Source organism: Harpia harpyja, chromosome 11, assembly GCF_026419915.1.
Source record: "Harpia harpyja isolate bHarHar1 chromosome 11, bHarHar1 primary haplotype, whole genome shotgun sequence".
NCBI classification, from domain to species: Eukaryota; Metazoa; Chordata; class Aves; order Accipitriformes; family Accipitridae; genus Harpia; species Harpia harpyja.
The window spans coordinates 43,972,890-43,988,001 of record NC_068950.1 but is presented as its reverse complement, the minus strand read 5'-3'; the positions used below and the strand labels follow the sequence as shown (position 1 = coordinate 43,988,001).

The 15,112-nt window shown below is 38.9% G+C and overlaps 1 protein-coding gene across 3 annotated transcripts in view; it reads right to left on the bottom strand.

The window, feature by feature from the left end:
- The window catches only part of LEPR (leptin receptor), a 76,316-nt gene that overhangs the window by 13,585 nt on the left and 47,619 nt on the right, over nt 1-15,112 (bottom strand). For all 3 annotated transcript variants that reach the window (XM_052800975.1, XM_052800974.1, XM_052800976.1), the window contains exons 6-15: nt 13,199-13,344; nt 12,354-12,498; nt 9,180-9,476; nt 8,889-9,006; nt 5,742-5,941; nt 3,692-3,840; nt 3,287-3,446; nt 3,115-3,197; nt 1,439-1,655; nt 76-258 (exon numbers count right to left, since the gene is read on the bottom strand). In XM_052800975.1, the coding sequence (XP_052656935.1) occupies nt 76-258; nt 1,439-1,655; nt 3,115-3,197; nt 3,287-3,446; nt 3,692-3,840; nt 5,742-5,941; nt 8,889-9,006; nt 9,180-9,476; nt 12,354-12,498; nt 13,199-13,344 (1,698 nt within the window). The remainder of the gene's footprint in view (nt 1-75; nt 259-1,438; nt 1,656-3,114; nt 3,198-3,286; nt 3,447-3,691; nt 3,841-5,741; nt 5,942-8,888; nt 9,007-9,179; nt 9,477-12,353; nt 12,499-13,198; nt 13,345-15,112) is intronic.

The window sequence follows — 15,112 nt, the reverse complement described above, 5'->3', positions numbered from 1 at the left end:
AGAGCTCAGTAATGCTACATTTTTCTGTTACCTAACAATTAACGTACTGCGTTATATTTTCAAGTGAACACTCACCATAAATATAGTATTTACTAATATTTGGAGGAACTCGCACCCATTTCATCTCCTCTTCTCTGTTAAGGTTCTTCCATTCGATAACAAAAGATGTTATCACATATATTTGAGGTGAAAGCGTCCAAATCAAAATCACACAAGTGCTGTTCACTGGGTAAGCGCTAAGCGACTGCACAACATTCACTGACAGAACAAGGAGAAAATAGCCGTGAATTACATGAGCTCAGAGGTGAGATGAGAGCTGGGTTAGCAGGAGAGGCGTATACTATAAACTACATGCACACGAATGATTGCTATGGTTTCAGCACTTCATCCTTTACTTGTTTAATTATCTTCTATATAATAAAGCCTGATCTTTAGTTCACATAAGCAAATACGTTTCTCTTTAAGCCAGCAAAGCTTGGTTTACGCCAACTAGTCCCAAACACTAAACAGATCAAGTTTCTTACCAGACATCAAACAAATATCCTATTTCTCCTGTGCACCTCCTTAATTATCACTCCTTATCCAAAAAATTATCAACAACTACTGAACTGTCAACATTTAGCTAGTAAAGCACACATTAAGAGCCTTGTAAGCTAAATCCAATCCTACTGAATCTAAGTAATACACCAAGATAACAATCCAGTTGGACAAATGCTTCTCATTACATCTGCTAACAACCACAGGGTACGTATTCTTTCCAGAATACGCTTACACACAATATCAGAAATAATTTTATCCATAAAAATGCTTTTTGCATTACAGCACTAAAGTTCTACAAATGGACTGCAGTAATGTTTCCCACAGCATATATTTGCATGTGAATGTTACACAATTGAAGCATTCAGAAGCAATAGCCTTTATTTTATTAATAAAGCAGAGTGCAGCCAAATCAGTGAAGAGGCTGCTTAGGAAGTAAAGCCAAACCTCTGAAAACTATGTACTCTGGCAGCCCGTCAGGTGAGCAGCCAGAGAAACAAGACCATATTTCATCTTGGAAACAACAAAACATTCCCTAGCAGGAATGTTGGGTGTTCCCAAGACAAAGTAGATGAAAGACCAGTTCTACAGTAAGATTTTATTTGTCTTTGATTAATTCTTTTATATTCTGTTAGCGGAGGGAAGACAGCCCAGTGAAAGACAACTCTTTTCCCAACCCCAAAGATCATTAAGATTTTAATGCGATGGAAATTTCATTTTTCAAATAGCTCTGTTGGTGAGATACAGAATCTGTTTCCCATATACAGCTGAATGTATCATCATAAAACATTTTTTATTCTAACAAAGGGAATTTTATTACAAAGAAAGCTTTGTCCAAAAGTATCACAAGGATTCCTAGCATTTTCCACATCTCAAAATGGTTACTAATTGGTGTTCTTACCTGTGCTCATTTGCTGTGATAGAGTTAAATTAAAATTAATTGCAGAAACTCCAATCGAATTCATGGCTAAAACTGTAATGGTATGTGTGTGTTCAGTCCATGGAAATGAACAGGTAGTGCCATTATCAACATATTCTGACCACGTGGTGTTTCCTGATGTCTGATGCTTTATAACGTATCGGCTCACACTGCACAATGAGTGATTCTTCATCAGTGGCTGCAGCAAACATTGGCATTAATTAAATTCCCAGTCTTTGATTTCAAAAACAACTGTTATTTGGGCAGAAGGCACTGCTCCAACTTTAAGAAAACATGACCCAATAAAGATACTATAGACTGGCTACTGTCCTTTTAGCAAAGGCACTGTAGTCCATTTAAAGACTTAATTTCTTCTCTCTCTCTCTCTCTCTCTGAGAGCTGACACACTTACTTGCTGTCTTTCCAGTGAAGGGAGGGCAGGAGGGAGACACAAGGAAACACAAACTCAGACTCCTATAGTAACTCACTGTTTTATGTTAGTATTTTTCAGGATTGAAAAACCAGAACAGATGACTGTTTGCATATTAAACCTGGACAAACAGGAGTGGGCAGTCACTGATGTACTTTTTTTCCTCTGTCCTGCATTAACCTTTTAATGTAGCTTTGCCCAGTTTACATGAGTTGCAGTGGTGTTTATACAGGCGGCTGTCTAGGAGTCAGTGGCACATTCTGCTCAGAGATCTTGGTCAGCAGAACTTGGCAGCTGAAGACTGCATCTCATCATAACTTAAAGTCTTTGATTCCATGTTATTCTTTTTTCTGAGTATTAGAACAAATTGTGTTTTAAGTCTCTGTTCCATAGCATTTGTATAACTAACACTGAAAGTGTAGACTGATATGAACATGTAATATAGGATTGACACTTCAGCTGCATTAGTGCAACTCAGGCAGCAGGTCTGGTCTCTGCACAAAGGCAAGGAAGCTTGCAGCCTGCCCAGAGATCTGAGGGCTCTCCTGAAGTAGCGAGGACTATAAGACTTCAGGAATAATGGCCCACATGCATTTCAATATGGCTGTGGTGCATGCAACTGGACCTGCGCAAGAACAATTTGACCGTAACCTCAGATGGGTCCACTGTACAAAAATCAGCTCACTTCAGAAGGCCTGTGAGCTTTCCAAGTCTGGAAACACGCCTGCTGCCAGTGTATGTCTGTGCTGAGCCTCACCTACTTCTCAACCATCCAGAGCAACCACACTGCACTACGAAAGTTTTTGTCCTACTACATTACTATAAACTTGGTAATGATTAGGATACAAAATCAGCTTGACATATACCAGCTAGCTGCAGGAGAGATTAAAGAGAATAAAAACAGAACCGGGGAGGAAGTGATCGCAACAGAAGGGAGTAAAGTCCAAGGCAGGCTGACTGAGCAAAGAAGGCGAAACCATCTCCCATTGCACCACAGTATTACAATCAATATTTACCAGCAATGTCTACTTGCCTCCAGTATTAGCCAAGCAAGAGACAGTAACACAAAAGAAGTCATACCCCAAGTGCCTTGCAATACAAAGTCCCACAAGCAGCGACTGCCGAAGTTTGCCTCCCAGGGAAGCACGTGCTTAGGGTACTCCCTTTCTGGCAATTCTACCAATGGTTATTGGATCAAAGTGAAAGACCAAAATGTAATTGTTCTCACCTTCCACAGGAGTGTAACATTCTTCTGCCTCCTTGCCGGATCTTCAATAATAATTCTCCAAAATTCAGGGCCTTGTAAGGGAGCTGCAAGATTACACAGTTTGAAAGAACAGTGTCACACCTCAGTCTGAAACTGGAGAGACCACCAGAGTGCACTCTGAAAGCACATGTACCTTTGATATCTTTTACAAGCGTATAGGCTGATCTGCTCCAGTTGCTCCAGTAACCTGATCCACCCAGTTCTCTGCACCGGACCTGAACAACATACTCAACACAAAGTTTCTGAACTCTTATCACAGCTGATCTTGTTGGTGCATTTGAAATTTCATAAACCTGTAACAGAAGTAAAAATATTTAGAGTAAGAACAAAAGGCTGTTTAGGCATCTGTTACAGTCAAAATTCCCAAAAATGAATCCAATGAGAAAGTGGCCTAATCAGTAATATTCCTTTGCTAGATAATGCAAATGCTTATAAATGTGATTCACTGCATGCCACAGATTCCACAAAATACAGCTAACATGCTAAATGCCAACACCGCAACAATTCATGCTTCAATCTAGATTAAAAAAGACAGTACCTCCCATGTAATTTCTTCCCTGTTCACAGCATACCGAATCTGAAATTTAAGATCATTGTTCGTAAATATTGGGTTTGTCCAGCTCACATTCAGCAGCCCAACATTCCTGGTGATTTCTGCTTTAACATTGGCAGGGGGATGCGGCTTCACTAGAAAATTCAAAGAAAAATGTATTACTATAATGTCTGCACTGACATTTCTCATTAAATCCAATCATCATGGTTTACTTTCCTCTGTCCTGAGGGTGGCAGGTAACACATCGTGGCCTCTGCTATTCCAAGTAAAGCTGCACTATAATGCAAACATAACAATTCACCAGTCCCGGCTGCCTGGCCCATTCACTGCAGGCAAAAGCGCTGCTGACTGAGAAAGCCAATGTTTCTCTAATTGAAAATTCATTCAAATTTTGACCCAAACTAAAATCACCAAAAAAATCTTAAGTTGAAATATCAAAATCAAAGTTCCTTACAGAATAAACATTTTATTTAAAAAAAAAAAAATCCATGGGCAAGTTTCAGTACATTTCATTTTAATTTAAACCACAATAGCTTATATTAGTGCCAGCAACTGGTACCTCCCCTGGTACAAACAGCAAAAGATGTAGCCTGGCACTAATGGGGTGTACCGCTGTGGAAAGTAGCTGCACACATGGCCCAGAAAGGTAGTTCCTATAAAGGACAGTGACGGACATTATGCAATGACTAATGGAAATATTATGTGAAGTTTTTATTTTACTAATAGGAAATTCCAAAAAAATTGAGCTTCTCCAGCAGACTGAATACGAGTGTTACAAAGCCCTAGTTTGTTAGCAGAGCAAAGTTAGAATAAACTTGTTTTGAGCAATCAGATGGTGAGTGAGAAAACAACAACAACAAAAAAGAAATAAGCTTTAAATTTTGGGTGGTGCTAGAATGAGTATGTTCTGTTTTACTATGATACAGAGCACCTTTCATTCAGTGTAGGTCAATTCTATTCATAGCTTTTTATTTGAAGTGACAACTTGAATAAACCAGACTTCTAAAGTCCTGCTAGAATTCCTAACTGGGCAGCATCATATAAAGCCACCATCTTTCCCCAAAAGAGCACAGCCAACTGAGAGCACAGACGTGCCCGACACAGACCGACACTACAGCTGCCATGCTGACAAGGTGCCAGGTTCTCTTGGCAAATTGTCTAAGCAGCAGAAGTGCAGGATGTCCACCCGCCATCCCTCACACCACCCTCCTTTCTGACGCCCAAGGCTCCCAATAGTTCTCTGACAATTGGCGAACTTGCTTGTCAAAAAGGCACAAACAACCCTCTTTGAACTAGACAGGAGCAACCCTGAAAACCACAAGGTCACCAAATTAATAGTAATAATAGTAATTCCCATACCCCACTTAGCTATAATGCACTGAACTTTGCCTTTCCTTTCCGTGTCATTCACTTTTGCTTACTCTGTTTAAACTTTGAAATGCAAAGGATAATTCAGTTTAATTTATGTTCTCTGTATGCATGCTTCCTCACACACTCACTGTTCCTGCCTCTTGCTTTTATACAAGTTTAAGTGTTCTGTGTGTCACAAAAGAAACTTTACAAAAGCATGCAAGAGCATGAACAGTCCCTATGATTTTAAATTACTATATAACTGGGTAAGTAATACGGGTAGGGCTACACAGCATCAAAGGATAAACTTAACAACTAATTGAAGACTTCAGAAAAATTAAGATAACCAAGAACCTTAAAAATGAGACTGCCTTTTTAAATATAATACTTGCATTTTCTGTAGATGTCTTTTCAAAACACCCAAGAAGATAAACATGCAAAACTGGATGTTTCATTTTATAGGTATTAGCTGCAGTTACAATCTGCTCCTGTGCCAAGGAAGATGTATGGAAATAACATTTAATCCAATGTCTTTTAGAAGACAATATCAAAGCTCTCATGTTTTTATGTTCTTTCCACAATCTAATTTATTTAAAAGGCTTTGAAGAAGTACTTTACCTACACCATATAAGGAATGAAATCCAAGGTCACAAGTGAAGAAAGATGTGCACGAATCTTGACCTACCCACATCTGCTGGAACAACACAAGTTGGTGAGGATTCAAGTGTTCCTAGTAAGTGCTTAAACTCTATCCACATGGTGTATCCAGATAAAAGAAAAATAGGCTGAAATGTGCACTCGTAAGAATGATTCTTCTGTAAATGGCATTCTTTCACCTCTGATTTTGGAGAAGTACTTGGAAAGTCAGAACAATAAATTCTGCTCCTTAAAAGAGAAAAAAAACCATTCAGTTAATACATTGCAACTATGAGCTACTCATGGCATCAGTAAAATAGAACTCTGAAGGCAATTAAAACAAATGGTGTCACTGGAACCATCTGGGGTTTTTGGATGATTATCTGGACAGATCTTGAACTTGAATCTGCACTAGATGGATAAATAACACTGCAGCATTACTCCTCAAAGCCTTGGCTCTTACCCTGAAAAAAGCAGGACGTGAAGGCTCTTCCCAGTGCAAAATCTTTTGATAAGAGACTAACAACAGGAAGAAACAGGTACAACAAGAGCAGGCATCTCCAAATACTCATAAATCATGTTACTCGAGTGGTATGTATTAGCAATAAACATAGCAAGGCAGATCTCCAGCCAAGAATTTACTCCAGCCGGGAATACGACCTTCAAAATACTAACTGGTGTCCAGGGGAAAGCTGCCACGTGGACCAATCCGACATGTACAGTGAAGTCTCCAGGAGATGGAAATCCCATAAAAATATCAGTTCTGGAGGGCGGTATTAAAATCCCACATACAGTCAGTATTGCGTCTGGCAACAGAAGAGAGGAGACCTGGACTCTGGATAAAATGGCACTGGACATCTTACCAGGGACGGAAAGGAAAGTTTTCAAATTTCTCCTAATTTCTCCTAAGCTTGTGCACAGCTCAGACTTGTGTTAAGAGTGGCCAGATAGGGTATTAGTTACTCAACGGAACCACAAAAGTTACACTTAGCTGAATCTCTCCTCTTCCTGTCAACATAGCTAATATTGATTAAACTGGTGCCTTGTGCTTTGAAGGTTTAGCTTAGCATTCTCTGTTTTTACACGATGATCATTTTTGTGCTGTTTCTATTGGCAGCACTGACTGTAGAGGAAGATGTAGTAACAACCCAACCAAAACAAAACACCAACAGCAAAGCTATCACACGACATTACTGCAGAGCTTTGGATTTCATCTGTAAAATGTAATTGCAGCAGTAACTAAGAAGAATAGCTGCGTGCTCCTGGAAAACCTGACGTGTCTGATGTCGATGCAACACATCTAACTTCCCACTTCCATCATGAGGACTTGCCTGTGTCTTAAGCAAATACTAGCAACTCCAACATATTTATGGTGCCTCTTACAATCAAGCTTGGGCAACTGAAAAACCTGACCATTTCATTTGGTTTCAAGCTTGTAAACATTCAAGTTCCTCCTGTATTTTTGTTCCTAATATGCAACAGAATGTTATGGAAATGATACTGGTGTTTTCATAACTATAAGTTTTTAAACATCTTATACTTCAACTTTTTGGGAGTCACTACACTCATGCGGTCCCCCATGATATTTTTTTTTCTCCTCTTTCAGATGTTACTATTAACAAACCAAAAAAAAAAAAAGAACAAAAAGAACAATCACAATAAATACTAGCGCCTGGGAAGCATTTTCAGTCTGTATTAATGTTCACTGTTTGCTCTAGCACAACACTGTAACAAATGTACAGATATCACCTCCTATTAGAAAATAACATTTTTAGCTAAAACCGAACTGTGAAAAAGTGGGAATAAAAAACATGGCAAGAGCAGCATGGTTTTTATTTCAAGCTCTCTGTCCAGCAGTACACTCATTATATTCATATTTGTGAAGACAGTTGAAACAAAACCTACCTTAGTAGTCAGCTAGTCACTAATCCTGCCCTAAAAGCCTCCACTTGAAGTCTCAAGCATTCCAGTTATTACTTTAGCCCACAAAATCCCGAGAAATATTCACCTGGCTACTACGATAGTTCAGAACTTCAGTCCACCCCCAACAGAGAAGACAGTCCAGCTTTCCAAAGGATTAGGCCCTCAGGGCTGATTTAAGCTTGTTTGCCAAAACCTTTGCATATCCAGTCCAGCAGAGCAGTAAAACTAAAGATTTTTTCCTCAGGAAGGGTTGTCTGTCTATCTTGTTTATATAAAGACTAACACAGTTCTAGGAAACTCTCAAGCTCAATATATTAGTAACTCAAAGGGATTTTTTAGTTTCATGATAAAACAATACGATCACAGACAATATTTGTGCACATGAAGATAAGGATGATCACACCACTGATTTAATAATCAGGTTTGTATTTTGCAAACAATAATGTGTTTGCTCCACACCACACCCCAGTTCTCCTTCTCTGTCCAGAAGACAGACAAAATCAAACCAACTACCTGAAAACAAGCTAGGCCAAAACACCTGACCAAAACCATGGAAACTAAGAATTGCTGTAGCCACCAAAGATGCTACCTTCATAAAGCAATATTCCCTTTATGAATTAAGATTTGATTTTCTCTTTATAAGCAAGATTTTTTCCATCTGGAATGAATTAAATTCCATCCCTGTATTTTTATCTACTGTCTGTATATAGAAAAAAAGATACAGAATTATAGAAAAATCGAAGGTTGAATGGAGACCTCAAGAGGTCTCAAGTCCTACCTCCAACTCAAAGCAGGGTTAAATTCAGTCAGATGAAGTTGCCCAGGGTCCTGTCCAGTCAAGATCTGAAAGTCTCCAAGGACAGAGTTTCTACAGCCTCTCTGGGCCACTGCTCCAGTGCTCAGGCACTCTCACTGTGAATGGGTTTTTTCCTTATTTCCTTACAATTTGTAGATATGAGCAACTAGAAGAATAATTTTTATAACTGATACAAGCAAACACATCTGCTTTAAGAGCACTGGCTTCCAAACTGCATCTACAGGTTTTACAAATGCTGAAAAACATTGTAAGTAGAATCCATGTTTCATACTCGGCTATCTATGGTGCCCTTTCTGCACACATAGGTAATACCTCTGGAGTTCCAGTTGCAAAAAAGTCCAGCTTACAGAAACTGAGGACATTTTATAATTATTATTACAGCAAAGAATCCTGAATAGAAGTATTTCCAGAGCAACACTTTCCAAACATAAAGACTGCATTCAAAGCTATACATACCTGTAGTATCTTAACTGCAAGGAACTCCCCAGGAGCAATGTGTTTGGGTTTGCAGACCATCTACAAGTCATTTTAGTTAAGTACCCATCCGTTTCACATGTGATATTAATATTCACATCTAATTAAAACACATTGAAAGTTTATTAATAAAGATATAATTGTTTATACAAAAAACATGCATTACAAATCATAACTGCTCAATAAAAGCTAACTGGCATTTAAAGTGGAAATATTCTGACCTTACTATTAAAATGCACCAAAAATATAATTTAAAATCATCTGGAATCTTACCTACTACATATAATTCAGCGTATCTATGATGACATTCCCTATTTTGATGACAACAGTATAACGCGTTATAGAAGAAACTTCCTCTAGGTTTTGTTGCTTTCAAGTTGAAAAGAGTAACTTTGCTTACGCGATCATTCACAAGCGTATACTGACTTTCTGGGATTTCTTCTGCTAAATTCAGCCACCAGACAATCTTCTTGGACACTACAATCTTGGTTTTGTTTTTATAGATGCAATGAAAGGAAACGTTAGAACCAACACTGGTCAGTATCTTGGGAGGGAAGTACAGGACTTCAGCTACACAGAAGGGGAAAAGGAGAAAAATATCTATTGAGATTAGAATCTGAACAAAAAAACATAAAAGCATATGTCAATAGAAAAATATTATTATTATCATCCAGTTGTATTTCTAAATTTCCTACTTCTTAACTATTATTAACAACTATAGGGGAGAGGGGCAGAAACGAGCCTTTGACAGTCCCCCTCCAAAACTGATGTTTCTAAATTCTGGTAAAAATAATCTTTAATATCCCCAGGCAAACATTAACTAAGTGAGCAGAAAATCTAGAGGGTACAGTGAAAGCAATACACAGCAGCACAAGGGAAACAGGGAATCATACAGGCTCCTGTAAATTAAATCTTGGGAAACTAGATTAACATTGCTGCTTTTTACTCAGCTCACTTTTTTAAGGCATCAGGTCAGCTTATTTAAATACTGCAACAAGTACTTGCAACCTAGAAAGGGTTAGCTTCTGTAACTCGTCTCACAAACACATACACCACAAATCTTAAAATCATTAAAATTGTCCTCAGGTAAAAGTAAGAGAAGAGTGATGTTTGGGTTGGGGCAGGGGGGAGGAATTAAAAAAGAAATCTAACTCCTTTAACCCTGCAAGGATGTTGAAATCCTATGTTAGCTGAAACATTATTGTAATACTGGAACGTAGATTTTGAGAGAATTGCTAATCAGAACTGGGGGAGAGAGGATTGGGGGAAAAAAAAAAAAAAAAAAAATCAAGCTTTCCAGTAGTTATTACTCCTGCTCCTATTGAAGTCAGCAGGAGATTAATGACTCAAAAACTTGTTTTACAATCTCAGCAGTGTAGTTAATACCAAATGGTAGCAGTGATACAGTAGGTAATTCACCTAGGCATAAAGATATGGAATTTGCAAAGCATGTAAACATCCATAAGTTCAACCTCAACCAGTCAGGTACTTAGGGAAGCCACAGGTGTTCCACACCTGCTGAAAAGGAACAGTTTGCCAAAGATCAACCCAACGCCAGCATGAAAATCCTTAAAAGGTCAGGTTTGCCTTCCATAGTTGAGGAACCAAGTCAGATATTTTTAGGATTTTTTCCAAAATACAGGCCTTCTCAGATAGTAGAGCAGACTTACAATACCATCATTGTCAAAGACTTTATGATAAATATAAACCAGAACATGAAACTGGTCAGCTGTACAAAAATATAACTGCTTGATTTCAGCATTTACTCTGGCGGTGTTAATGTGCCTCCATGAATGCAAGGCAGTGTTCCTGTACCAGCTGCTTCGCTGCTCCCAGCTGTGCTGCACACTCCACTGTTCTTCCATTGGCTCATCCTGGCATTGGCCAGTGGGAGAATATGCCAATTTGAGCTTCCTGCAGTGAAGAAATTAATCTTTCTAGGCTGCCATCAGGTTTGTCACAACGGGATTATTTTGGTGATGAGATGTATGTTTAATACAATTACATATCCCATAACAGGATTAATAAAAAATAATCTAACAGTATCTACTGCACCTCTTTTACATCCATATTTCTCCATACACTCATAAACTCTTTCTAAAAATATCAGTATATGCATATGTGAGAGAGAATGTGTATTTACCCCCCCAAAATTCTCAAAGCTATATAGTTTTTTATATATATGCACACACACACTTTTTTTAATTTTTATTTTTATATATATAGATATAAATCCAAAAGACTAAGGGCCAGTTAGGCCTCTAGTCATATAATCAGGCATCCTGTGTTTCATGCTCGATTGCCACGAGGGTCTTTTCAGCTTTCTTGGAAGAGAGCTCCTTCTGCAAAGTTTAGTTATTTCCCTGGTATTTGATTTAAGCACATACATTACACTATTTTATTACACTATTTACACTATTAGCATACAGTAAGCAGGTGTACATGTAAGCGCCTAGGTAAAGCACTAGTACTGTCATGTAATAGTTCAGAGGATACCTGTGACAACACAGACCAAAACATTTCCAGTTGATCGTAAGCAGAGCATGGAAATATACAATGCAAAAATCGTGAAATCTTCAAGCTGACCCAAAACAGCTCAATTTGCAAAGCAAATCAGCACTCCTGATAACTGACCAAGGATTTGCCAAACAAAGTTTCTTTCCCTTCCTATATACTCTGACCACGAATGAAAAGTCATCATGATCTATCATTTTAGCAGGAACTATGTTGATATAAAGAACCTCATTAATCGTAAGAGCCCTTTACTCAGTCCAAGAGAGCTCTTATTGTGTGCGACATGTCAGGAACTCACCCTATTTGGGTAGTAAGTTGACTACAGTATATAAGATAATATGCTTAACACTAAAGCCACATGCATTGAAACTGACTGACTGGGGCTATTACGTAGTTTATGAATGGGACTCAGCATTACAAACCAAGATGGATTAGGTTAAATCTACAAACCTGAAACTACGTTCCGTGCTTTTAGTTCAGCAACAAAGCCTGATCCTAAACTAAAAGTTAGAGAAAGCATTAGGAGAAAAATCTCGTATTGAGGTTAAATGCTGCCAACTGTCTTTTGAAACAGAAAAAAAATCTTAGAAAAAGCGCTGCTTCTGGGTCTGAAGAGGTGCTTGGTGAGCAAGCAACAGGGCCAGACAAGGAGGTGTCATGGAGCTGACTGTGCAGTCTACATGCATTAGTCCATAACTCTTCTAATGCAAGTTTTGTACAAAGGAAAGAGCAGGATCTCAGGCAAAGCTGCGCAGAAAGAGAAGCAGAAGGGTAAAGAACTTCCCCAGGATTTTTCAGCCCAACTCTTGCATACTGTACCTCCCTGGACAACACATGCTCTCAAATACTCATTCCACAAACCAAACCAAACTGGGAAATCTGTTCTATTCCAAAAGACTACTTACTGCACGTAAGCGACTGCACGTGACCTACCTCCCAAGTTGAGACCATATGGTGTGCTCCAGTCACTCCAGAACCCTGGACCATGGTGATTCTTGCACCGCACTTGAACTAAGTATGAAGAATCAAGTAGTTTATTGTCTATGGCCAGTGAGGTTTCTAAAGCAACTTGAACCATCTGTTGGATTATCAGAAGCCATTATTGTTGTATAATGAAACAGGAAAAAGTAAGAGACAGAGGGAACCAAAACAAATAGTCTAGAGAGTAGTTTTTAGGTAGCAAGTTGGGTAAAAAAAGCTTTCTTCTTTAAATTTACTGTAAATCTGAATATGGTAGAGGTTGCATACCTCTGTGGAAAACATGTTATTTCATTATGGACTGCTAATTAACAGCTGCTTTTTATTCCAGAGCCAGTTGCATGGTAGCAACAGAAAAAGCAGTTCACTAGTAAAAACTATAAATATTAAACATATACGCATGTATCATGGAATTCAGGGCTTGCTGAAAGGAGAGCGCTTTGCCTTTAGACTTCACAGAATCTAGCATTTCATCCAAAAAGAAAGATGGGAGTTTGTTTTTAAGACCAATCAGGAGATGGGTTTTTCATCATTGTGTAGAGGCTCTCCTAGTGTAACAGATGTAAAGTCCAGCTTGCCAGCTTTACCACACTCTGTTGACATTTACCAGGGTCTACTGGACACATCAGCTCAGGAAAAAAAAGTGTGCTGTGCCCAGCTCCACCAGACCAGCCATGTTGCTCAACCCACCAGAGCCACTGCCCAATGACAAGGAGGTTGGTAAGAAATCCTGGGTGCTGGAAGAGACCTGCCAACCTGCACTGCTCCATCGTAAATGAAAGTGAGCAGAGCTGACTCACCTGCCAACCATTTTGACCTGAATTTGCAGAGATCTTCACTTCATACTGAAGTGGGTATGGCATCAGCACAGGGTCAGACCAGGAGATCTTCACTTGACCTTTCTCTGTCATTTCTAGATGCAGGTTCAAAGGAGGTTCAGGCTTTACTGTGGACAAATTAATTGACAAGTTTACCACTAACCTTATTGCCTGTGACTGCTGGCAGTAATGGGTTTTTACTGATTCAGAAGTCTCTTTCACACCTTTTCTTTAAACCCAGTTTTCAAGAGCTGCTCTACAGCTAGCGTACGACAGAGTAATGTTGAGTAATATCACTGGAAAAGTGCACCCTGGCACTGTTATATAGTTATCAGGACATGCTGTTTGACCTAACGTTTGCCTTAAAACTACATTAATTTCTTGCCTTGGGCCATGATTCTTCCCAGTAACCAAGCACTAACCTACCTGTTTTGCTGAAAAGAGGACTGAGGGATGGGAGTGCCCAGCAAAGCAATTTGCGCAGCTTCTTAAGATACAGGAGGTAATGTCCTCATATGGTACACAAAGAATTTCTAAATACCCCCATCCCTTCCACAGTGATTATGGCTATGAAGGAAGGTCTCCAGGAGATCTACATTAGGGCAAAGTAAAAATGGAGGGTTTCAGAAACTTCCCACAAGGATGAAGAGAACTCTCTGGAGAGGGAAATGGATGGGCAATTTAGAATGATGATTAGGATTACATTCACTCTTCCTCGAACAAAGGCAAGGAACCTAGATCCTACTTTTAGCTGTTACTGAGACCTTTTCAAATCACTGTGTAAGTACAGTGTCTTTTGGTTGACCTTGTCCTCACTCACAGCTCTGAGTTTCTCCCATGCAAGAGTAATATCCTGTTAAAAACCAATGCAGAGTAAACAGCACGTGCAAAAGCTGAAGAGAAAGCATTTCCAAGGGGCTTAGGCAGTGGGCACATGTTCACATCGAGTACCATCTGCACTGGATGTCCACAGCCTGCACGCACCCCCCCACATATAACCATCACTTCCATTCAAGGCTTTATGCTGTCTACACTATGTTTTTGCTAACCTGGAAAATATGAGTGCAGGAGGCTGGGAAAGGCTCACAGAAGTAGTTCTAATGGGAGAATGAAAATGATAGTAACCTCCATGTAGGTGAAGGTGGGCTGGTAGCAGTAACCGAGCTGGCAGAGTTCGGAAGATGATGCACATCCATGGTGCTTTGCTTAGAATTGCCTCCTATCATTTGAACCACATGATCAGACAACACATTAGTCTTTCCTGGAACCTCCTACTGCTCCTGTGGGGTCCACTCAAGTAAGAGTCTGCCTCTGTCAATACCAGATTAAATACAAAATAGCCTTTCATTGATCTCTCAGCTCTTCAAGGTGTCTCATTTAAGTGGTCTTACTGGAATCTCACTCAGTTTACCAAAAAGTTGTTATTATTTTCAGTATAAATTCACTACACTAAGTCAGATCTTATTTTATTATTACTTACATACCATCTCAAAGCAATTAACTTAATGAAGACCAGCAGGAAGTGATTTGGGAGGAGGTGTAACTTTTAAAACAAAAGTCAGTAACCTTTACATCACACTTTTGTGAATCTTACCATACAGATAACGGCGTCTGTTCTACTGATGCTACCTGTTCTACTAATATAACCTGTAAGCAAGTACAACTCTACATTACACAAGTATTCAGTTTTACTTTCAAAATAATTTTTAATTGAGCTAAATCTTGGCAGAACATATACTAATATTATGCATTTTTAAAACATACTTCACTAAGCAGAACAAACTAATTATGTCATTTTAAATATTGGCAGATGCAACTCTGAATTTTTAATTTTTTCCTGTAGCATAATTTAAAAGCAGCATGATGAAAAATGCAACCTCTCATCTTCAAAACTAG